This window comes from Terrapene carolina, unplaced genomic scaffold (assembly GCF_002925995.2).
Source record: "Terrapene carolina triunguis isolate 2854851 unplaced genomic scaffold, T_m_triunguis-2.0 Scaffold95, whole genome shotgun sequence".
In the NCBI taxonomy this organism is placed as follows: Eukaryota; Metazoa; Chordata; order Testudines; family Emydidae; genus Terrapene; species Terrapene triunguis.
This window is the reverse complement of record NW_020664446.1, coordinates 47,293,074-47,319,021: the sequence shown is the minus strand read 5'-3', so window position 1 is coordinate 47,319,021 and position 25,948 is coordinate 47,293,074. Positions and strand designations below refer to the sequence as shown.

Here is a 25,948-nt window from a genome sequence, read left to right as displayed (position 1 = left end):
GTTCGGGGGGGGGGCTTTCTGGAGGTGTGGATAAGGTTTTGGGCAGTCAGGGTACAGGTAGGGGGTAGGGTCCTGGGAGGCATTTGGGGGGGGTCTTAGGAGGGGGCAGTTAGGGGACAAGGAACAGGGAGGCTTAGGTAGGGGGTGGGGTTCTGGAGGGCAGTTAGGGGCAGGGGTGCCAGGAGGGGGCAGTCAGGGGACAAGGAGCAGGGGGAGGGTTGGGGGTTCTGAGGGGGGGAAGTGGGAGGGGCAGGGGCGGGGCTAGGGCAGGACAGGGGCGGGGCTCCTCCCGTCCTGTTTTTTGCTTGCTGGATTATGGTAACCCTACAAATATTGAAAGTTTCATTCAGCTGTGTTGAGAACTGCTGGCTTCTAACATCTTTTTTCCAAACATCTGCAGCATGTCATTACTTTGTCATCTTACTGACTGATATTGAAGAGGGCAGAGTGCTTTGATTGGTCTGGCAGCAACTGATTCTAATACCTGAGACTAAGGGAACAATCAGTGGTTCCCTAGTTATGAGACTTTGAGGCATTTGTTATTTGTGATGACACCAAGTATGATTCTCTAAGGGCTTTCATGTTTACAGCATTGCTATTTAATGAAGGTCACCTCATTTTGTAAACTTTTGATTGAAGAATTCAGGAGATTATTTTGGAAAGATGTATGTTTAGCCTTCAAATGGCGGTGTCCTCTCCTAGTGGCTATGTATATGCCCCTGAATCCTCTGTCAGATACTGCAGCCACCCTTTTGAAGTATTCTGATGTGCATTTTGGTCAGAGGCTAGCAGAGAGGAAATTCTGGCCGAAAGAGCCAATTCCATAGAAGAGGGAAGAAATGGAGGGTAGACATGTCTTCCTTGCTGTTTGGCTCTATGGAACAGTGCAGGAGGCGTGCAATATAATCCAAATATCTTCCCCTGAGTGGGAAAGCTGAGAATGCAGAGACAACAGCCAGCAGGTCCCAGCAGGACAGGGGGTCCAAACCAAAATATTGAGCTCTGACTAAAACAAAACAATGAAATGCTGAATTTCATGGCATATTGGGGGGCGGAGTGGGGGAATCAAATTCTGTGGCTACAGAATTGATGAAAGGGGCAGCTCGTACCTTTCAGAGTTGCTCTTGCAGGCTGTTTGTAGATTCAGGCTGGTATCACTGCTTCAGTTTATGCTTGGTGCACATTTTCAAGGTTATCTCTGCAACTTCAAGGGCTAGAGACTATATATATGTATATATTGAATGCAAGGGAAAAATATGGAGAAAGGGTAGTTTACAAGCCCCCTAAAACTTTTTTTGGTGATCTTCCAGGGTGTTACCAGCTATAAGTTGAGAACTCCTGATGTAGGCCATCTAATAGCTGTCAGTAGTTAGGACTTCTTTGATACAAAATTATTTTTGAACAAATAACCAGATTGTGTATATTAAATGTCCAAATGTGAATTTACCCTATTGTCTGTCTGACTTCATAAGCGTAATCATGACCTATCGAGTATTTAGATGTTGGTTTTTGCTTTGTATTTTTGTTTTTAAATGTATCTTTAAAATTAATAATTGAAGTAAATTCACACAAAAATGTAAGTTAGGAAGTCAAGCTCCTTCTTTAACACAATCTGTTGTGCGTACCTGGTGTGCTAACAGGAAATCTCAAAAGTGGCTGATATTTTGTACAGCTTGTATATTGCAGTACCATCTCACCCAAAGAGTCTCCTTTTGTGCAAAGCAAGGAGAAATAAATTCTGTTCTGCATTTACAAAATAGAGTAATGTGGGTTAATGGTTCTCAAACTTCTTCTCATAAGAGAACGATTCTCTTACACCACCTTCCCATGCAATCCCTTGATCCCTCTCTGTTTGGTTTTCAGTGTTTTATTCTGCAGACTACCAGAAAGGGCTCCATGGACCTCTGGTGGTCTGAGAAACACCGTTCAGGGCAAGATAATAGTCAAGTAAAGCATATTTTATATTGCTTTGTTCCTGATGAACATTTTTTGCTATCTTTCAATTTTAAGCTGCCAAAATGGCTTTAATAGCATATTACTATTGTAAGCCTGTGCTTCAGAAACAAATCTGAAGATTTCCAGTTCATGTTATTAAAAATTAAGTATCTCCTATTTTTAATAACGTTGACTGTGTTGCTGTTGATGGGCCAAAGTTTATTGTGATGCATTTCTATTTTGCTTGAACATATAACATTGAAACATAGCATGAGAAATATATTGTAATGAAACTTCTTGACAGAAGTATGTACATTTAAAAAGTTGTTGGGCCATAATCTGCCATGGAGCTTTAAACAAAACTCAGGTGAACATAACACAAGGCCAGAATACAGAATAATGGTATGAGATATTCCATAGTTGTAAAAGTATTAAGTTTTCTTCAATATTTTTAAGAAGGCAATGAATCTATTACTGTTTTTAAACTACAGATTCCTTTATTTTCAACAGTGGTACTTAATCAAACACGAAGCCTATAAAGTAAACCTGGCATCATCCTTGTATTTTGCTGGATTGCTTATCGGAAATATATTTTTTGGACCATTGTCTGATAAATTGGGCAGGAAACCAGTGTACATGTCAGGTAAGATAAAAGTAAAATCATTGTTTCTTACACTTTTTCAATTTGGACATAATATCTGGATCTGAAGGAAATGAGGGCCAGAATAAGAGCATTTAATATTTTTCCATTGGGAGTACACAGCATATGCATTTCATCATACTTTTCAATTAAAAGTTTATTTCCTGGATGGGGACAAGAATATTTCTGAGGCAAGAGTATTTGTGAAGAAAGCTTATATTGTTTTGTGTTGATTGTGGTGTTCCACCAGCTGTGGTTTAAAAAAATCCATTTGAACTTGTGGTCTGTCAGTTTTGTTTTTCTGTACTATTTGGCAATCTATTTTCTGGTTCAAAAGTTTTCTGAAATTGGCTATATTGTATAACACAATATGTTAAACTTCCAGAGTTTTCTTCATGTTTGAGACCTCAGCATAAGATTTTGAATTTACTACTACTTAGCCAGCTATAATGCAACTTGACTTACATTCTCCAGCCTTCCAGTAATTATTGTCTATTATAAGGGGAGGTGGTGCTATGGGTTTTCACAAATCATCACCCATCCATAAAAAGATGAGAAAATATGTTGCAATTTCTTGTAGAATTTGCAACACGTAGACCCATCAATTTCAGATGTCTAAAACTAAAAAGTCTTTCTCCAGCACATAATACAATATATTTTCTTCCTGTTGTCATGAGTGTTCTTATTTTAAACCTGAAGAAGAGCTCTCTGTAAGCTTGAAAGTTTTTCTCTCTCACCAACAAAAGTTGATCCAATGAAAGATATTACCTTATCCACCTTGTCCCTCTAGTGCTTTTAAAGTGATTTGAGCTCCTCAAGAGACACTGTTGCCAGTGTGTGAGAAATCCAGCCCTGCTGTGATTTGAACATTTGGATCCCAAATCACTAATCCTACTACTTAAACTAAAGGAGATCATATAGATACAGTTAGTAGTACTGGGACTAATTCTCTGTAGAAGCTTTTAACTTCTCAGGGCAAGACGTCAAAATATATTAATGTGTAGTCTAAACAGCACAGTTTCATCCCACTGGAATTCACTTCTCAGGTTTTTTGAAAGTCAATTTCAGCCACACTCCCTTGCAACCTCACAACGGAGGTAGCATTTTACCATCCCTATAATATTTCTCAATCAGTCCCATTGAAATCCTCGGCTGCTTCTGCTTTTCTCAGAAAAGATTACTTCTGTTTCTAGGACCCCTTTGTGTAGCACAAGACCACATGGCATCAGTGACACTATTTGGATAAAGGATAGTATCCAAGCCATTTTGAGTAATAAGGAAAGTCTATGCCCTGGCCTGATATTTTTCAAGATTGATCAGACACATACTACAGTGCTTCCATATGCTCTAAAGAAACCTTATCAATAGTTTCTTTATCATAGTTCTTTTATCATGAGCTTTTTTAATTCCATCTTGCTTTTTCACAGTTCCTCCTTCTCCAGAAACTTAGTTATATCTCCTTAACTGGTGTATTATTACCATAAAACCTTGTTGTGATGATTCTCGGAGTACCAGAGCTATGAGTCACCTTATCATCTTCCTGCCTCCAGCGAGAGGGAGACTTGCTTGTGCTTTAAATGGGTGTCAGCTCCCTGACACCTCCAGTCTGTTATGTCAGCCCTTACTGTGCCTACCCGGTTAACAATAGGTGTAACTCAGTCCCTGAGCCCCTTCAAAGCATTCCCCAGAAGTGTCCAGCCCCTTATTCTCTGAACATTCTCAGAAATACCAGGCTTGCTGTCCCCAAGGGGACAATGTACACACTAACTTGTTTGTTTCAACTCAGGATCAGCTCCTTGTATAATACCATAGCACTGAGATATATTTATAGTGAAAACAATGATAAGTTTATTATCAAAGATCAAGATTTAAGAGCAAGTGAGTAAGGATAATGGAAATAGAAGGGTTACATGTGAAACAAAATCATAACATGATTCCTAGAGACTAAATTTAACTTAACAGGCTAGCTTCCAATCTAAATAAGTTTATCTCACCCAACATGTCCTTTGCAGTGTTTTCAACCAAGCCTACTTGAGACCCCGTTTTCATGAATGTAATCGTACTGCTCGATTACTTCATAGGTGCAGGATAAAGTGGTGTCTTCCTTGCTTTCTTCTTGTATTTCCCCAAGTTCATTGTTTGTACCCCAGAGTCAGGATGACCCCCTGTAGTTTATACTCTGGTTTGCTGCCTTTCCTCTTGACTCTGTATGTAAACTGGGATTTCATTATGTTGGCTTACAATGCTTAACTTGCATTTTGACAGAGATACACACATCTTACCTGCTGTCTGGAAGAAAACCTGTTTTTGTCTCTGGTTGGTGATAGACTTTAAAACATATTTTCAGTACATATAACACAGCTCCATTGATGTCATTCATATGTATATCTCTCTGTGATTATGAGGCTCAGGATTGACATAAGCTTTTAGTAGAGACCTCACATGGCTCTCTTTGGAGAACTAGACTATACATGCCAGACTCGGGAGCTACCTGTAACCTCTATGAACTACCTCTGTGCCCCTTTGCCAGCTGGCATTAAAAGGTTCTTGAGGCACAGTTTTATTTTCTTAAATAACAGTTGCTCTTTGCATTTTTAACCTTTGTATGAAATAAAACAGTTGTGCCCATTGTTACCTATGAACTCAATTTCCTGATTTCTAAATTGTTTTATGAAGCATCCCTTTAGCTCTAAAGTTCAAAACTGAAGATTGTAGGTCAATGGTTGTACTTAATTTTGAAGGAAGAAATTTAGTTGTGTAATCGTCATTTTCTGCAGATGGTAATTTTCTTAAACCATTTTGTTAATTAATTTAAAGTATATTTTAGAACACTATGAAGTTACATGATTATTATGCTATCTCTGAATTGCTATCAACCAATCAGATTATCTAGTTACCGGTAGCTCCGACTGGTAGGAGTGTTGTTGTGAGTTAATTGATCGAGACTTACTCTTCGGATTACAATTGATAACTCATGTCATGGTCATTTATTTTGCAGTTGTACTTCTAGTTGAAGGGTCTAGTGTTCAATTATAGTATTGTCTAAAGCAGTGTTTCCCAAACTTGGGACGCTGCTTATTTAGGGAAAGCCCCTGGCGGGCCGGGCCGGTTTGCTTACCTGCTGCGTCTGCAGGTCCGGCCAATCACGGCTCCCAGTGGCCGAGGTTCGCTGCTCTGGGCCAATGGGAGCTGCTGGAAGCGGCGTGGGCCAGAGGACGTACTGGCCGCCACTTCCAGCAGCTCCCGTTGGCCTGGAGCAGTGAACCGCGGCCAGTGGGAGCCGTGATCGGCTGGACCTGCGGATGCGGCAGGTAAACAAACTGGCCCGGCCCGCCAGGGGCTTTCCCTAAACAAGCGGCTCCCAAGTTTGGGAAACACTGGTCTAAAGGTAAGTTTCCTCTTGTGGATCTCCATTCTTGGTATTACAAACCTCAGGTGTGTGACTTGGAGATGAGGTAATAGATACTAACAATTTGGAGCCCCTTGGAATCCTCATGTTACCCGAGATGTTGAATCCACAGAGATACTACCTTTAGACCACTAGTTACGGTAAGTAATTCAGTCCTGTTCTTTCCTTCCTTCTCTCTTTTCTGAATTTACACTATTTGAGAAGACTGATAGACTGGATTTTTATACTCTGTTTTGTTCAGGTCTGTTCTTTGATGTCATTTTTGGATATGTCACAGCATTCGCTCCAAGTTATGAAATTTTTGCAATGTCACGCTTCATTGTTGGGATTATGAATGGTGGAATGTCTCTAGTGTCTTTTGTCTTGACACAAGAATATGTAGGAAAGTCTTACTGGGCATTAACAGGTAAGATTTAAGAATGATGCTAATATCTTACACAAAACTTCCTTTTTCATAAATTCTTGCAATTTTAGAAATAATTTTAAATGTATGAAGTTATTTTAGTACATATTAAAGACTATAATGAGTCAAATAAATACAATATTCCACCCAAAATGCCAAGGATTTCAAGCAAAATTTTGCTTGAATAAGGACTGCAGGATTGGGGCCAGTGTAATTAACAACAGGGTAGTGGTGATATTTCAAGATTAGCATAATGATTCCCAAAACAATCTGTGGACTATTTTGCATTACAAATTTTTTTTCCAGAAACCTCCTTTTCCCCCAACTTCCCAATTTCACCACCAGTGTTTTGAGAAAATATTTATGATGGCAAGAACTCTTGCCTCTTACCCCATCACCGTTTTTTCAAAGTAGTTCATTTCTCCTGTCCCACAAAAATAAGATAGCATATACCTGGTGCTTTTTTCATATTCTGTACTGAATCCAATATTTTAAAAATGTCTCTCTGCTCTGACTGTGCGAGTATTTAACGTACATTTAATAATAAAAGTTGAGATTCAGCTCTCCATCACACTGTTGTAAATGTAGAGAAACTCTAATTTTAGTGGATTTACATTGGAGTAACTGAGGGTAGAATTTGGCCCTAAATGTTTTAACTGTGATGGCTGTGAGCCTGTTTTCCCCTTTTATTTCTTCGGTCTTTACACACTCTTTTTTTTCTTGCCTTCTGGGAATGAGGGAGTAGGTTTTTCTTTTGTTCTATCTTCCTGTTTTTTCAATTACTGATTTTCCCTCCCCCCCAATTGTCCTTCCCGTTTGTTTGTCTCTACATTTCCACTCATGTTGTCTCTGTCTGCCTCCTGTTTGTCTATCTCAGCTCTTCCCAGTCTTTTCCCCTACAGGGCTGGCCCCTGATGGGCTGAAGAGATACTCCGCTCCCTGCTGCTTGCCATTTCAGGTGCTTTGTTGTTTTAGTACCTCTCAGCTGTTGAGTAAGGGGTAGTGAAGAACAGATCAATGGCTGGTAGGGAGGGGGAGCTAATGAATAATGCTCCTGATAGCGGTGCTAAAGAAGAGCTTCTAGCTGCCAGCAGAGGCCAAGGCTCCATCGACCACAGTTTGAGAACTTCCAGTTTAGTACTGTATCTCACATAATTGACTGGAAAAGTTTGCTCTTAGGCTTTTGTGATTGACATTGACTACATATTTTCCATGACACCTTTTATAGATATTTGTTCTTCAGAAAGGTTTGGTAAGTTTACCCTAGTATCACTCAAGTTTATTACTTTTCTATACAATACTAACTACCCTTCCAGTTTTAGAGCTCTCTTCCAATTTGTCTGACTCACGACCACTCCAGATTGTCATCATGCATCCAATTAAATCAGTTATAGTATATCCTTTCACTTCCTCTCCCACCTCAGCTTCTCTATACAATTTTTACATTGAGCTTTGCTTTGATTGCCTCCCAAAAAAACAATTAAATATTAAAATTCTGTAAATACATATACATAATCCATATACTGTCAGAATCAGTTAACTTATTCAAATGAACTCAAAGCAATATCACAACTGCACAAGAATGTTGCAAAGTCTTTATATACTGTAGGAAGAATATATACTTAGTGTATTTCACTGCTTAGAAATTTGAGGCATCTGAGTGTGGGCTTTTGTCATTGTTTGCTTTTTTTTTTTGTTTTTATTTTCAGGCTCGTTAACAAATTTAACATTTGCAGTCGGCATAGCAGTTTATGCCTTCCTGGGTTACTACATACGAGAATGGCGCTTCCTCGCATTTGTATCAAATTCTCCAGGGGTTTTCTTCTTTCTTCTTTCTTTGTAAGTAGTTCAAATTTGTTATGTGTGTAAGAATATAATGTGAAGCAATTTAACAAAAATACCTTATTTTGTCATTGAAAGATAGAGCAATGGAAGTACAGTTGATTTTTTTCAAATGTTTTATACTCCGAGCAAGACTAGATTAGTGCATATATGAGGTCAAAGGTGGAAGAGTTTTTTTGGCAGATATTTTCACTAATAAAACAAAGGCTTTGAGATTTTACTTGACTTTGAAGAAAAGATGCCAAAAGAAGCCTACCCTCCGTGTCCTTATCATGTAGGTAGAGATGTTAACCTTCTTGAAACAGAAGTATTAGAAGCCAGAAGCTTTGCCTTAATGTCGTTAAATATGTCCCCATTTGATTGGTGTTGGTACACAGAAATCTTTTAACCTCTTCCTTCTGATTTGTGTATTAAGTGAAGTAGGATTCAGAGTAGCAGCCGTGTTAGTCTGTATACACAAAAAGAACAGGAGTACTTGTGGCACCTTAGAGACTAGCAAATTTATTTGAGCATAAGCTTTCATGGGCTACAGCAAACTTCATCGGCTGCATAGAAGGGAACATATAGTAAGGAGATATATATACACATACAGAGAACGTGAAAAGGTGGGAGTTGCCCAACCAACTCTAAGAGGCTAATTAATTAAGATGAGCAATTATCAGCAGGAGGAAAAAAAACTTTTGTAGTGATAATGAGAAGAAGGTGTGCGGATACTTAACGTGGGGAAATAGATTCAATGTGTGTAATGGCTCAGCCATTCCCAATCTCTATTCAAGCCTAAATTGATGGTATCTAGTTTGCATATTCATTCAAGTTCAGCAGTTTCTGGTTGGAGTCTGTTTTTGAAGCTTTTTTGTTGCAAGATTGTCACCTTTAAATCTGTTACTGAGTGGCCAGAGAGGTTGAAGTGTTCTCCTACTGGTTTTTGAATGTTATGATTCCTGATGGCAGATTTGTGTCCATTTATTCTTTTGCGTAGAGACTATCCGGTTTGGCCAATGTACGTGGCAGAGGGGCATTGCTGGCACATGATGGCATATATCACATTGGTAGATGTGCAGGTGAATGAACCCCTGATGGTGTGTCTGATGTGATTAGGTCCTATGATGATGTCACTTGAATAGATATGTGGACAGAGTTGGCATCGGGCTTTGTTGCAAGGTTAGGTTCCTGGGTTAGTGTTTTTTTTTTGCAATAGTCTATAGTCTGTAAACTATAGACTAATTTTTTTTGCAATAGTACAATAGACTTATTGAGTATCAGATTTAATTGATTTGCTATTTTAAAACTATTTGTTAGAACTGTTTTCCCAGTGAAGAAAATAAGATCCTTAAATCTGCAAGCAATGCTACCTAGAATTCGTCTGTAAAACTCCTGTTCTGAGAGACAGAGTGTAACATCTAGAGCAAAAGTGAAAGACAGACTAAGTAATTTATGTCTACACTGCACTTTAGTTGGTAAAACTTTTGTCAGTCAGAGGTACAATAGGAAAACCTTTGTCCTTTTTATTAAAAAAAAAAAGGGGGGGGGGAATGGAGGTGACTTCTGGTCCATTTGCACATTTCAGGTCCCCATCTACAACATGAGCTAGGCTGCAATAATAAATTATACTCCACATATTTAAATTGGGTAGACACTGTTAAGACAAGTAGCAATTCAGTATTATTTTAGTGCCAGTATAATATTAAAGCCTAGTTTATTAATGTTGCTTTTGTCATATTGGGTATGTCTACACTACAGGATTAATCCGAATTTAGATAATTCGAATTTGGGAAACAGGTTGTATAAATTCGATTGTGCGCGGCCACACTAAGCACATTAATTCAGTTTTTAACCACATTAATTCGGTGGTGTGCGGCCACACTACCCCATTAATTTAACCACAGTAATTCGGTGGTGTGCGGCCACACTAACCCTAATTCGAATTAACAAAATCGATTTAGGCGCTACTCCGTTCGTCGAGGTGGAGTACAGAAATCGATTTTAAGTGCCCTTTAATTCGAATTAACTGGCTCTGTAGTGTGGACGGGTGAAGGGTTAATTCGGATTAACGCAGCTAAATCCGAATTAAAGTCGTAGTGTAGACCAGGCCATTGACTAAATCAGTTCAGCTTTGGTATGTCTCTTCTAGAAATACTAGCTTATGGTGTCTTTAAGTGAATTTTCTGTTGTAGAAGTTGATTCCTCACTTGCCAAACAATATCTAGGAGGCTTGTTATCATTTAAATCAGCAATTAAATAAATATTAAAATACAAAATAAGTAAATATTAAGTTATACTGTTTATGCATATATCTTGTATGCTTTTGTCTTGTGGCAAACATGTCTGTTTTTGTAAGTCTTCAGTATGCCAGGAAAAAGAAATTAGTCTGGATTTCTTTATTACCTTTAGATATATTGACTTTGAAGAGCAGAGAATTTTTGAAACATTATTTTATTTGCTAGACTAGCAAATGTGAAATAGATTATGTTGATTATAATCAAATACAACAAGGCCTAATTTTCTGCTCTAGCTTTTTTGTTTGTTTGAATTAGTGATATGTTTTAACAATTCAATATTACTATTTTTCATTATGATTTTTACTGTTTTGGAGTTGGCTTTAAACATTTTGATGTTACTGTAGAACTAAAGTTCCGAATTTTTTTGTGACTGGAGATTAATTGGTACTGAGGTATAGCGTCAAGGTAATTACCAAGTGAGGGTATTTTCCTTGGGTATGAGTATGTGGGTATTCTGTTAGGGGGTGAAGAGTTAAGACAGTCTTTAACATAAAAGGACAAAATTCTGCTTTGGGCAGCACAGTGAATGGGAATTGAAAAGGTTTCTGATGTACTCTCTTATTTTGTTCCATTGTGTGTCATTTCAGCAAAGGTCAAGATTTGGCTTTAAATTACATTTTAAAAATACTTGGACATCATAGCATTTTGTCCACAATATTTTACATGGTTTTAAAAAAAGAATTTAGGTACCTGATACAAACTGGCTGAGAAAATATCTGGGTTTTAACTTGCTTGTACTATAAGTTAGATGATCTCAAATGTTTGGATTTAATATACAGTTGCTTTACAAGATGACACTTGAGGTGTTTTGCAGAGAAAGAAAATTGATACAGTACTTTGTTGGTAGGACTGAACTTTCACTATTGTATTTTTCTTTGGTAGTATGCTTCCAGAGTCACCAAGATGGCTGTATTCCCAGGGGAATACTGCAGAAGCAGAGGATGTGCTTCGATACCTGGCCTGTTGTAATGGAAAAGAAAGGTTGACTATAAAATTGAAACCATGTGCAGGAACAATGAAAAAGAATGACTCCGCATCCGGTGTCCTAAACCTAGTAAAACACCCAGTCCTTCGGTGGCGAACTATCATCTTGATGTACATCTGGTAAGTAATAAAAAGGAGATGTGCTGAGATGGCAAGAATTAGTCAAAGATGAGAAACTGATTAAGATTTTCAATTTCTTCCCTTCATTTAATAATAGCTTTCTCAAAGTAAAATTTTGAGTTTTTCTGATAGTAATTCCAGGCATTGGTTTTCTGAAAAATTGTGCTGGTATTACATTGTAATGCCTTTGAACAAGTTGTATTATCTGGAAACTGTTCCGAAGACTAATAAGACATTAGCTGGAGACAACAAAACGTTAACAAAATTAAATGCTAATGCAGAAATTAATAAAAATTGTTTCCATCTTACATTCTGACTGAATATATACTAAATATATGAATTGTCAAAATGTAGGTGTAAAAATGAAACAAAGAGCTAAAAATAGACCGATGTAGATATAAGTGGGGGCAAAATATGGGCACGCCATCTAGTCATTAGCTTTCACATGTTGCCTGGTCTATTAATTAATTATTGATTAGATTATTGATTTAGTTTACCCAATTAGCACTCTAATATGTTAGGTTCTTGTCAGAATTACTGCCTGTAGGGCATGGCAGTGACAACAGTACTCAAGGAAGACGTTCTGCAACTGTGAAAGTTTTATTATTACAATTAGTCTGATAAGTAAAACCATCCAAACAAGTAAAGTTATATAATATAACACTGTCAGTGCGACTGGCACCATTACAGGTATACACTCACTCTATCCTTGAGGAGAGCTCTAAAAGTTGAGACCGATCTCAGTCCAACTCTGGCATGCTGATGAAGCACTCCAATGGCTGTGCCTAAGACCAGATGTTTTATAGGCCTTGATGGTCCTTATGCATAACTCTTCCCTCCTTTACCATATCTTAACTTTCTCACCCTGGTAATATTGGGATGTCATTATCCTATAGGTTAGTATATTAATTAAGCAAAGCTGATTAACATATAGGTCAGTTGGATTACTATGGTTACCTGCAGTTGAGCATCTGCTAATGTTCCCCTCCAAAAATACTTTAAACTGGTATAAACTGCCTTCTTGCAGTTACCTACCAGCAGTTTGTAACACTTGTGATTATTACAAAACAATAAATAAAGTCTTATGCCATCTTGTGACTTAAGGTCATTGTTAGTTTACTTACTTATGCTAACTTATTGAGCAACTATTCCTACTCAGGCTCCCTAAGGCCTTATGCTTATGTTAAATGCTTAAGCTGTTTTATGTAGGCTTGTAGGTCTCTTGCATTTCTGCTGTTAGTTTCTTACCCCTTTATTTTCTAATTACTGCTGTAATTACTACAGGACTTGACAAAAAGCAGGTGCACACTTTTTTTTTTTTTTTTATATCAAATGTGGGTGCACTCTTGGTAACATATGCACTGGGCTTAGCGCCCTTGATTGCATCAAGCACAGTTTCAAAAATGGGCCCATAATGGGAGAGGAGATCACACATCTGAAAATAAAAGCCCTTGACCAGAGCAACAATAAGTCACAGGAAGAGCTCCAACTTTGTTTAAGCTGATCGGGAACACCTATTACTAACCTTCTGACCTATGACTAAATAATAGTTTTTATGTTTTTGTAAGTCTTCAGTATGCCAAAAAAAAAATTAGTCTGTATTTCTTTATTACCTTTAGATATAGCGCTGTGCAGTCTGACCGCTGCCCAGTTCCTTCTCTACCGCCTTTAGTCTGGGATGGGGATGGATCACTTGATGATTATCTGCTCTGTTCATTCCCTCTGGGGTCCCTGACATTGACCACTGTCAGAAGACAGGATACTGGGCTAGATGGACCTTTGGTTTGACCCAGTATGGATGTTCTTATGGAATCTGCAACAGAGCCTGCTTCTCATTTTGACCTGTTAGATAGTGCCTTACCTGTTAGTTTTAGTGTAGTTCAGTAGTTCTTTCCTTTCTCATCCTCTCCATATATATAATATGTCGCAAAAGTATATTCCTTGCCACAACCTGACTGCCAGGTCCAGAAAAGACCAGGACATTTGGTTACGACTTCTCATGGAGAGATCATTGCGTCCAGCATCAGACCCTGGCCCAGACACTTCCCCCGGGCAGCTCTCACATTCCGCTAGGTCATTCACTGGCCCTGATTTGCCATGTCCTTCTAAAAGAAAATCTTCCCTTCCTGTGCTGACGGGAAGAAACAGGTTCCCTCATCACCATCTGAGGCTCTGCCCACCAGAACGCCACTCCCTGCCAGGTCAGTTGTTTCGACATCCTCAGAAAGGGAACATTGCTCCAGGGACCATCCAAGTACCTCCAGTGCTAGAGCTAAGCACAGATCTAAAGACCCTAAGCAGGCAGACCTACAGCTGTCAGCAACATAGACAGGACACGAGACCTTCAAGAACGGTGCTGACCACGCCAACCAGATCAACTTCGGGCACTATGGTACTGATGAAACCACCAGCACTGAGCAAGTCTTCAGCACCGAGCAAATCCTCGGCACTGAGCAAGTGCTCAACTCCATCTACTGGCTGCTCAAGAGAATGAACCTCTCCCTTGGCACTGATACACCCACCCCCGCCCCCATCCAAGAGTTCAGATACCCCAAGTACCTGCTTGTATCTGATCTGCCTCAGTCACCACTACTCAGACACAACCTCCCTCCACTTCTGTCCTCTTCTCTGGAATCACAGCGTTGCTCTCTTTCCCCTCTGAGGACAGCACTGCCCTTTCCCAGCAAGGAAGAGGAGGAGGAGTACATTGTCCCGTCCTCATACTCGGGACAGGCAAAAAAGGTGTCCTCTACATGTCCTTACTATCCACAATCGGACCAGGGCCCTGATATGGACTGCCATGGATGCAACTCCATGTGTCACTCCCTCCACATTGGCCATACTGGGATCCTTGGGCCATGTATAGAGCACAGTTTGGGAAGCCTCTCATAGAGCAAAGCTGAAGGCCTACAGGCTCGCCATCTCCATTGGTCTCTTGACTACCAGAGACTGAGCCTCTCTCCATAGCTGATGAGGAAGAAGAACTGGCGGAGTTAGTTCTGCTGCCACTGTTTCTTCTCTTCTTCCCCTGATGAGGCTATCCTGCCTCTACTCCCTACGTCAGCTGACAACTTTAAACACTTCCAGAAGTTGTTTGGCATGATAGCAGACTCTCTCCAGATTCCTTTCGAGGAAGTGAAAGAACAGCACAAACTGCTCAACATCCTGCATGCATTTTCATCCTCCAAAATAGCCCTCCCTGTCAATGAGGCCCTTCTCGACCCCACCAAGGTGCTATGGCAGACCCCAGCGTCCATCCTGCCTACCTGCAAGTGGGTAGACAAAAAATATTACATTCTTCTTCGAGTGCTTGCTCATATCCATTCCAGTTAGGTGTGCGCGCGCCGCGTGCACGATCGTCGGAGAAATTTCTACCCTAGCAACACCCGGTGGGTCGGCTGTGGAGCCCCCTGGAGTGGCGCCTTCATGGCGCTGGATATATACCCCAGCCGACCCAGCGCCCCCTCAGTTCCTTCTTACCGCCCCTGACGGTCGTTGGAACTGTGGAGCGCGGCATAGCTGTTCTCCACTATCCCTAGCTTATCCTTCTAAAGTTACGTGTAGATAGTTGGATTATAGTGTTAGATTATAGTGTTAGATTTTGTAGATAGTGATTTATTTTACTTTGTTGTATTTGTAAGTAGTTAGCGGGGGTTAAGGGGGTTGTTCCCCCCCTTTTTCCCCCGGCGCACAGCCGGGCTCATGCCCAAGGCTCCTGGCTTTAAGCAGTGCGCGTCCTGCGCGAAGCCTATGCCGACCAGTGACCCGCACAACTCCTGTTTAAAGTGCCTCGGAGAATCCCACCAGGCAGATAAGTGCCAGATCTGCAAGGCCTTTAAACCTAGAACTCGAAAGGAGCGGGATTTTAGGCTTCGGCAGCTCCTGATGGAGGCGGCACTTAGCCCGGATCCTCCCTCGGTGCGCCCAGCCCCGGCACCGAGCGCCTCGGTACGCAGCGCCCCGGCGGCGCCTACCGGCACCGCAGACAAGTCCGCACGGCACCGGCCAACTTCGGCACCGCGGCCGCCTCAAGGGGCTCGGCGCCGGTCTCTTTCTCTGGGCCACAAGAAAGCCCGTAAGGCGCAGGACACTGCTGCCCTGAAGACGCCGGCTCCCCCAGTGCCGGGGGTAGAGCCGTGTCCGCCTTCGGACCGCCCAAAGCAGGGGCCGGCAGCGCCGTTGAGTCCGGTGCGGATTGAATCTCCACCTCGGTCGGTGGTGGAGCCTTGTCTGCCTTCCACCCCGGAGACGTTCGCAACGGCGAGGGACCTGATTGCCCTCACGGAGTCGGCACCGTCTCTACTTCCGGCACCGCCGGCACCCCGCGCAGTGCAATCCAGGGGCAAGCCTGCCCTGGTGCGCCCACCGTCTCCTGCCGTGGACTCTCGGCACCGCTCCAGGTCCCGGAGTGGGTCCCGACGCCGCTCGCAGTCCCGGCGCCGTCTATCACCTCGGCACCGGTCGTACTCGCGGCCAAGATCTTCGTCGCGGCACCGGTCTACCTCTCGGCACCGGCGCGGCCACCGGTACCGATCGGGATCCCGGCGGAGTTCTCGGCACCGGTATGAGCACCGCTCGACCTCCAGGGGCCGCTCCCGGTACCAGATTTCGTCGCGGTCGTCGTCCCGCTCAAGATCCGGGTCTCGGCACCGACGCGGCTTCCGGCACCGATCGCGATCCCGGTACCGCTCACCGGCACCGCGCAGGGACAGATCCCCTTTTGACCGGCACCGATCGGCACCGTCCCATCCGGAGCCGGTTGCATCGCGCTCGGCACCGCCTTGGCCATCGAGATCGCCATCTCGCTCCTCTGAGGCGGCCTCTAGATCGGCCTACCCTCCTCAGGGGCAGGTGGCTTCAGCGGATTTCGGCCATTGGCAGGAGACGGCCGAGGACCCTGCACAGGGACCTGCGCACTGGTCCTTTTGGACTCCGTGGGCCTACCATCAAGCGCAGGGAGCTCCACCATCTGCCTACTGCTCGGCACGTTCCGAGCCCAGGGCCCCGGAGGCCACCATCTCCCGCCCCCCCCCGGGGGCATGGAGGCTCCAGTGCCCACACCTGCGGAGGCCCTGGACCCGGGGACAGGCGATGCCCAGCTCCATGAGCACCAGGAGCAGGATCCGCCATTGGACCCCTTGCCACCGGAGGCATCCTCCTCCTCCTCCCCCAATGAGGCGGTGGCGGGTACATCCGCCATGGGCCCGCCACCTATAGATCTCTGGGCTCACCAGGACCTGTTGCCCCGGCTGGCCCGCAATATGGACCTCCAGGCGGAGGAGATTGTGGAGGTGCAGACCCAGTGGTGATGTTTCGGCGGATGCCCCATCCAGAGTGGCGTTACCACTCATACGGACTATCCAAAGCAATGCCAATACGATCTGGCAAACTCCGGCCTCCATTCCACCCACAGCCAGAGGGGTGGAAAGAAAGTACTTTGTTCCCTCTAAGGACCACGAGTACCTGTATACCCATCCCCAACCGTGCTCACTGGTAGTGTCGTCAGTGAACGCACGGGAGCGCCACGGCCAGCAGGCTGCAGCGCCCAAATCGAAGGACGCTAAGCGCTTCGATTTGTTTGGACGCAAGGTTTATTCGGCTGGGGGGCTACAACTTAGAGCGGCCAACCAACAGGCGCTCTTAAGCCGATATAATTATAACTCATGGGCATCGATGGGGAAGTTTAAAGAACTGGTTCCCCAAGATTCCAGGGACGAGTTCGGGGCCTTGATAGAGGAGGGTAAGAAGGTGGCACGTACCTCCTTACAGGCCTCCCTGGATATCGCGGACTCGGCCGCTAGAACTCTGGCCTTGGGCATAGCCATGCGGCGAATCTCCTGGCTCCAGGTGTCGGGCTTGCCGCCTGAACTGCAGCAAACCCTGCAGGACTTACCCTTTGAGGGCCAGGGCCTGTTTTCTGAGAAGACGGACTCTCGGCTCCAGAACCTCAAAGACTCGCGGACAATGATGCGCTCCCTGGGGATGCATGTCCCAGGGCCTCAGCACAGACCCTTCAGGCCCCCGCCTCAGAGGTTCTACCCTCCCCCGCCTCGTCCGAGACAGGACTTTGCCAGAAGGCGGGGTCGAGGTGGTAGGCGCAGGTCGACCGGCCCTCAACCGGCTCAAAACCAAGGGCCGCCTAGGCCACCTTCAGGCCCTAGGCAGAACTTTTGAAGGTGCGGTCGAGGACGGCACCACGACCAGTACCCAGGATTCAACTCCCCCCTTTCGGGATCGCCTCTCCCGTTTCCACCGTGCTTGGTCCCTCATAACCTCGGACCGTTGGGTCCTTCGCACGGTGGAGAGGGGATACGCTCTCCAGTTTTCCTCGCCCCCCCCCCACTCCCCCTCCCCGTCCCTCTTCAGGGACCCTTCTCACGAGCAACTCCTTACACAGGAGGTTTTTGGGCTCCTCTCTATCGGGGCCATAGAGGAGGTTCCATCAGAGTTAAGGGGCAGGGGGTTTTACTCCCGCTACTTCCTGATCCCCAAGTCAAAAGGGGGTCTACGTCCCATCTTGGACCTGCGCGGACTCAACAAATTCATAGTAAAGTTGAAGTTCCGCATGGTGTCATTGGGGACCATTATCCCTTCCCTGGATCCTGGAGACTGGTTCGCCGCCCTCGACATGAAGGACGCATATTTTCACATAGCAATCTATCCGCCGCACAGGCGTTTTCTGCGGTTTGTAGTAAACAAGGTGCACTACCAATTCGCAGTCCTTCCCTTCGGCTTGTCCTCGGCTCCCAGTGTTCACAAAGTGTGTGGCGGTCGTCGCGGCATACCTTTGTCGACAAGGGGTACAGGTGTTCCCGTATTTGGACGACTGGCTGGTACGCGGCCGCACCAGGGACCAAGTTCAAGCTCACGTCCACATAGTGACACACGCTTTCCACGAGCTGGGCATTCTACTCAACAGAGAGAAGTCCACTCTAGTGCCAACCCAGAGGATAGAGTTCATTGGGGCTATCCTAGACTCCAGACGTGCCAGAGCCATTCTGCCAGACAACCGCTTTCATACCATCACAAGCGTCATTCAAGGACTCAGGGCATTCCCGATTACCACAATAAGGACATGCCTTGCCCTGTTGGGTCTCATGGCCTCGTGCACCTACGTAACCAGGCATGCCAGACTACGGCTTCGCCCACTACAGGCTTGGGTATCATCGATGTACCGTCCTCACCGGGACGACCTGAACATGGTGGTCACGGTTCCGTCCTCGGTCTTGGCCTCCCTCACCTGGTGGTTGGATCGCACGGCGGTCTGTGCAGGAGTGCCGTTTCACGCCCCACAACCCTCCCTCCACCTAGTCACGGACGCTTCATCTCTAGGATGGGGCGCTCACCTCGGGGAGCACCATACCCAGGGCCTGTGGTCCGCGTCCCAACTAGCCCTGCACATCAACGTCCGAGAGCTGATGGCGGTGCGCCTCGCCTGCCAGGCATTCCTCAATCTCCTACAGGGCCGTTGCGTGTTGGTTCTCACCGACAACACCACGGCCGTGTTTTACATCAACAAGCAAGGCTGAGCCCACTCATCGCTCCTATGCCAAGAGGCCATTCGCCTGTGGGACTTCTGCATCGCCCACTCGATACATCTCACGGCATCGTTTCTTCCTGGAGTCCAGAATACGCTGGCGGACCGTCTCAGCAGGTCCTTCCAGACACACGAGTGGTCAATTCGCCCGGACATCATTTATTCCGTCTTCCAGAGGTGGGGATTTCCCCAGGTCGACCTGTTCGCATCTCGAGCCAACAGGAAGTGCCAGGCATTCTGCTCTCTACATGGCCGAGCTCTAGGCTCTCTGTCGGACGCCTTCCTTCTGACGTGGAAGGACCACCTGTTCTACGCCTTTCCTCCATTTCCGCTGGTCCACAGGGTACTGCTCAAGATCCGCAGAGACCATGCACGGGTAATTCTAGTCGCTCCAGCTTGGCCGAGGCAGCACTGGTACACCACACTGTTGGAGCTTTCGGTTCAAACGCCGATCACGCTCCCCTTGAGTCCGGATCTCCTCTCTCAGGACCACGGCCGACTGTGTCACCCCGACCTCCAATCGCTCCACCTCACAGCGTGGATGCTCCATGGCTGAATCGGACAGAGCGGCAATGCTCGCAATCCGTCCAGCAGATTCTGCTTGGAAGTCGAAAGCCCTCTACACGGTCCACTTACTTAGCCAAGTGGAAACGTTTCTCCTGTTGGTGTGAGCAACGAGCTACGTCCCCCTTGCAGGCGCCTGTTCCTCTCATACTGGAATATCTCCTGTCCCTAAGACAGCAGGACTTGGCGATATCTTCAATCAGGGTTCACCTCGCCGCTATTTCGTTATTCCACCCGGGAGAACGCGCGTCTTCGGTCTTCTCTAACCCGATGGTCGTTAGATTTCTCAAGGGCTTAGACCGGCTATACCCACAGCAACGCCAGCCGGTTCCGACATGGGACCTCAACCTCGTTCTCTCCAGGCTCACAGGGCCTCCGTTTGAACCATTGGCGACCTGTTCACTCCTGTACATATCCTGGAAGACAGCCTTTCTCGTAGCCATCACCTCAGCACGACGCGTTTCTGAACTCAGAGCGCTTACGTCCGAACCCCCATACACGGTGTTCCACAAGGACAAGGTGCAGCTTCGCCCCCACCCTGCCTTTCTGCCCAAGGTGGTCTCACCTTTCCACGTGAACCAGGATATCTTTCTTCCTGTCTTCCATCCAAAGCCACACGCTACTCGTCAAGACCAGCGTTTGCATTCTTTGGACGTACGCAGGGCCCTGGCTTTCTATATTGACCGTACAAAGCCATTTCGGAAGACGACACAACTCTTCGTTGCGGTAGCCGACCGGATGAAGGGCTCACCGGTCTCCTCACAGTGCCTGTCCTCTTGGATTACGTCCTGTATTCGTGCTTGTTACGACCTGGCTGGTATCCCGTCTCCGCGCCTCACCGCTCACTCCACAAGGGCCCAGGCCTCCTCGACTGCCTTCCTGGCTCAAGTCCCGATCCAGGACATTTGTAGAGCTGCAGTTTGGTCTTCGGTACACACATTCGCTGCTCATTACGCGCTGGTGCAACAATCCAGAGACGATGCTGCTTTCGGGTCAGCGGTTTTGCACACAGCAATGTCTCACTCCGACCCCGCCACCTAGGTGGGGCTTGGGAGTCACCTAACTGGAATGGATATGAGCAAGCACTTGAAGAAGAAAAGACGGTTACTCACCGTTGTAACTTGTTCTTCGAGATGTGTTGCTCATATCCATTCCAAACCCGCCCCCCTTCCCCACTGTCGGAGTAGCCGGCAAGAAGGAACTGAGGGGGCGCTGGGTCGGCTGGGGTATATATCCAGCGCCATGAAGGCGCCACTCCAGGGGGCTCCACAGCCGACCCACCGGGTGTTGCTAGGGTAGAAATTTCTCCGACGATCGTGCACGCAGCGCGCGCACACCTAACTGGAATGGATATGAGCAACACATCTCAAAGAACAACAGTTACAACGGTGAGTAACCGTCTTTTCTCGCAAAGGAACTGGAATTTTCTTTTTTCTCGTCTGACTTCAAATTCCTTAGTGGTCAATGCTGTGCATGAAAAGGGACAACAATACCAACCTCTATTTAGATTAAATTACATTGGTGATTCCAGCCCACTGTCTAGACCAGGGGTTCTCAAAACTTCATTCAATCCCCATGATTATGAAAGGGATTGGAAGTGATTGGCCCTATTTGGTTGCAAGGCTTGTTCATCCACTATGTTCCAGTTCCAAATATCGAACTATGAGGCTCTTATGGCCAAATACAGTTATCTCAGTTATTCCAAAATATAGGAACTGTGCCAAGACCTTCCTGATGACAAAAAGGAGCAACTTCAGGCATTGTATCCAAAGGACATTTCTTGGCCCATACAGCTTTACAAGCCTCCTTGGACTCCACGGATACCGCTGCCAGTTCTATTGTGACTGCCGTAGTCATGAGATGGGCGTCATGACTGCACCTCTTCCCTCCCTAAGGAGGTACAAACCACCGTTGAGGACCTACCTTTTGAGGGCCCCAAATTATTTGCCGAGCGTACAGCTGAATCCCTACATTCCCTTAAGGATGTGCGAGCAACACTGCTCTCTTGGCATGAAATGCTGAAGAGATGACCAGGGAAATACCAACCCTCCCCGTGATCCCAATCACCGCAGTACACTCCCCATTGACAGTAGGACACCCAACAAGTTGACCGAAGCCCCCTACCAAATGCAGACATATGACTCCTCAAGGAGCTATCTCTATCACACTTTTGGCCAAACAACAATTTTGAAGGTGTGGTCAAGGCCCCAAGAAGCCTGCTCTAGTCACAACAACGATCTCCAACATCCTGCCAGTTTGGCGACCGTCTAGCCCATTTCTTTCCATCATGGATGCTGATTACCTCAGACAGATGTGTTCTAGAGATCATCAAGGAAGGATACGCCATCCCATTCCTATCTAGCCCACCCAGCCACCCTCCCTCCATCCCCTTCCCTCTTCAGGGACCATTCTCACGAACGCATTCCATGAGAAGAAATAAACCACCTTCTGCAACAGGTAGCCATAGAGCTGGTCCCATCCCAGCACAGAGGGAAGGGTTTTTACTCCCATTATTTTCTGATCCAAAAGAAATCCAACGGGTAGAGACTGATCCTAGACCTTTGAAACCTAAACAAGTGCGACAAACTGCAACACTTCAATCTGGTTACTCTCTCCACCATTATCTCAGCACTGGAACAGGGGGACTGCTTCTTAGCCCTCGACCTCCAAGACACATATTTTCGGATCACAATACACCCTGTCCACAGACGGTTCCTCTGATTCATCATGAGGACTGATCACTATAGAAAGTACTGCCCTTCAGACTCTGCACAGCCCCTCATTCTCCAAAGTCCTTGTGGTAGTGGCTGCCTACCTATGCAAAGAGGGCATTGTAATATTTCCATACTTAGACGATTGTCTCTTCAAGGCCTCATCCGAAACTGACGCCCTTCACGCCGCCTGAATGACAGTGGACCTTTTCTTGAGCCCCAGCCTTCGCATAAACTTGGAGAAATCTATGCTAACACCAGTGCAACAACTGGAGTTTATCAGGGCACAATTGGATGCCAAACAACCCAGAGCCTTCCTCCTATTTCACAGATGGTGAGAACCTATCCCCAGATCTCAGCCAGGACATGTGTCCAGGTACTTAGCCATATGGCAACTGCCACATTCGTAGTAAAGTATACACAGTTACACATGTGTTATCTCCAGGTGTGGCTACGTACAGTCTATGTTCCTCACAGACACGGCCTTCACAAACTTCTATCCATGCCTATGAGGTCAAGGACTCACTACTCTGGTGGACACAGCCCAAAAACATCCATGTTGGGGTCCCTTTCCTTCAAGCAGCACTGTCCATGATACTAACAACTGACTCCTTAATCTATTGGAGAGTGCAACTCACACTCATACAGTGCAGGACAGATGGTCCTTAACCGAATTCACTCTACATATCAACCTCCTAGAGTTACGAGCAGTCTGCAATGCCTGCCTACATTTTCTCCCACTGATCACACATTGCACTATCAGAGTCATGACAGACAATATTGCCTGCATGTTCTATGTCAACAGGCAAGGTGGAGCGAGGTCTCATTCTCTATGCTTGGAGGCACTAAAGTTATAGAATTGGTGTATCCAGCACGGCATCACCATCTCAGCTGCATACTTCCCTGGACACCAGAACGCCACTGCAGACTCATTGAGCCACTCCGAAGCCCCAGCCTTCCAACTAGGGGCACAGATATACAGTTGAGCACCCATAGGAACATCACTCAATGAAGAAAAGATTACTCGCCATGTGCAGTAATACAGGAAGAGAGACACACACACAGCCTGGACAACCATGGTTTGTGACTTTGAGAGAAGCCTAGCTAAAGTAGGGTTTCTGGGTTTGGTGGTGGCAAAAGAATTGCTTTGCTTTCAGCCTCACGCCTATCTCCTGTTTTTGGGTTCCTCCTGTGTTTGCGGCAAAGAGGACTTTGTACATTCCTTATAAATAAACAAGATTGCATCTGTAATGCTGAATGATTGAATATGGCCATTTATATCATTGATATTGCCACTGTTATACAATTGCAACAAATCTTGTACAAAGTATGTCACGTGAGGTGTCAATGGAAAAGTTATGATTTGCTAAGTATGATTATCCTGTTTATATGAATGTATCTTTTTTTTTTTTTTAATCTGAAGTCATAAATATTGGCTATGTACTGGCATCATACATATGTGCTGTATTCCTGGGTAACACCCACCAGATGAGATTTACATCAGGACCAAACAGCTATGTATTGATGACTCATCAATGACATTTAGCTCTCACAATGGACCATAGAAGAAACTCATTCCGCCCAGATAGCTCTTCCTGCAGATGCCCCAGCCTCCAAGGGGCCAATGGCTATTCCATGTGAGTCATCAAGCCATGTAAGGACACGTGATATGCTCTTGTGACCCTGGACTCCATCTTGTGTCAGTAACTTTCCACAAACTGGGCTGTGAGCTTTGTTTGAGACAATAAATTTCCAGGCATGTGGCAGAGGATATAAAATACCCCTGAGATCTCCATTTTGCTTCTTACCTGCTCTGATTCTCTGGACTGTGGATTTACAACAAAAACTTTTGGAAGTTGTAGTAGGAAGAGAGCCTGAGACATAAGCCCTTGTATCAAAGGCCTGGTATGAGGCCTGGTTTGAAGTAGTGGTCAAAGCTTTGCTGCTATAAAGCAAAGTCAGGTTGTGAGCAAGAGACAGGCCTTGCTCACAGAATCTGGCAAGAACAGCGTTGATATTTCAGAAACACACATTATTAAGAAGTTCTAGGTACAGAACACACACGCAAACACATTCCAGAAAGGTGGTACCAGAACACCTCAATACCAACACATTCCCCAAAGATAATAGGAACACGCTGATCCATCTTAAAGATAAGGTCAGGATGCTAATATAATGGATAGAGATGTTTTGATTGAACCAACATGTACAAGGTAATGAGTGTCACCTAAGTACGCCAGAGATTGTCACCTAACCATGTCAGAGGGGCAATACGTAACTTGTTCGTAACGGTGTATAAAGAGGTATCTCAGAGGGAGTGTTTTTGGCTGGCCTAGGGGATAATGGGAAGTTCTGCCGTTAACTGAGCTACTCCATTGCAACGGGCAAACGTGTTAGTGTACCTGTAACCATGGATGGCACGTGGACTGCCGGCTGGGGGAGGCTAGCTTCCAACCCCGCCCCCTCTGCCCTTGGCCCTGCCCCCTGCCGGAGCCCAGAGGCCCCTCCCCATGGCCACCAGCGGCTGCCCCAGGCTAACCCCCCTCCCCCCAGCCCAGGAGTGCCAAAAGGGCAGGCTGAGCTGCCTGAGCCAGGGCCACTGCATGGGAGAGCTGGGGGTGGAGTATGGGCGGGCCCACACCTGGCTGTTTGGGGAGGCCCAGCCTCCTCCAGCCTATGATACCCGCTGCCCATGCCCGTAACCATTGAGCTAGGACATTAGAACTGTGCTTTATTAACAATAAACCTGACCATGTTCCTTCACTATGAACGGGTCTGTGCTTATTGAACAGTTCAGTCAAGTCTGCTGTGCCAACTATCTACGCAGAGCTGGGATAGCACACAGAGAGAACACACATGCAGCCAAACATCGAACAACAGAAGTTACCAGAGAGACTTTACAAGCCAGCAGTCTGTTCCAGAAGTTTACTTTTGTTACGGGTTTGGTATAATCTAATGATAGAATGACCACCAGTTTGGGATGAGTCTGCCCTATTTCTCAGCAGTTAGTCCTGAATTTGGCATTCTCAGCTGTGACCCACCGAGGCACAGTGACAGCATCAAAGAAAATACCTGACTCCATCATCAACTTCTAACTGGAACAACCTGCAACACCCTGAATTTGGCAAACTGCTTGGGTCAAAAGAGGTAATATATTTGATCCATGAGAGTGAATCTTTGCTCCTAGCTGGACAATATACTTTATTATCCTTTTTATATTTGTTACATGAATTATTTTTGTGAAGCTGGACAGTCTATTCTACTTTCATGTACTTGTCTGATGTATAGAAAACTTAGCTATATATTTAATAGAATAGAAGTTAACATCTATTCAGTCTATTAAACAGTTTTAAAAAATACTTATGGAATGTCAAATCTCCACAGGTTGTTCTGTGTGTGTGTGTGTGTATGTTTGTGTGTATATATATATATATATAATAAATTTATGGTGGTACTTTGGCAAGAAGATCGGGTTTTTTTGTGACTTTAAGTAGGATCTGTGGTATCTTTTCTTTCTTTGAATG

At 45.3% G+C, this 25,948-nt stretch overlaps 1 protein-coding gene across 2 annotated transcripts in view; it reads left to right on the top strand.

The window, feature by feature from the left end:
- LOC112113093 (solute carrier family 22 member 15-like) overlaps positions 1 to 25,948 on the top strand; it is a 66,010-nt gene that overhangs the window by 14,208 nt on the left and 25,854 nt on the right. For both annotated transcript variants that reach the window (XM_024209268.1, XM_024209269.1), the window contains exons 3-6: positions 2,446 to 2,578; positions 6,226 to 6,390; positions 8,097 to 8,226; positions 11,391 to 11,612. In XM_024209268.1, coding sequence (XP_024065036.1) covers positions 2,446 to 2,578; positions 6,226 to 6,390; positions 8,097 to 8,226; positions 11,391 to 11,612 — 650 coding nt within the window. The remainder of the gene's footprint in view (positions 1 to 2,445; positions 2,579 to 6,225; positions 6,391 to 8,096; positions 8,227 to 11,390; positions 11,613 to 25,948) is intronic.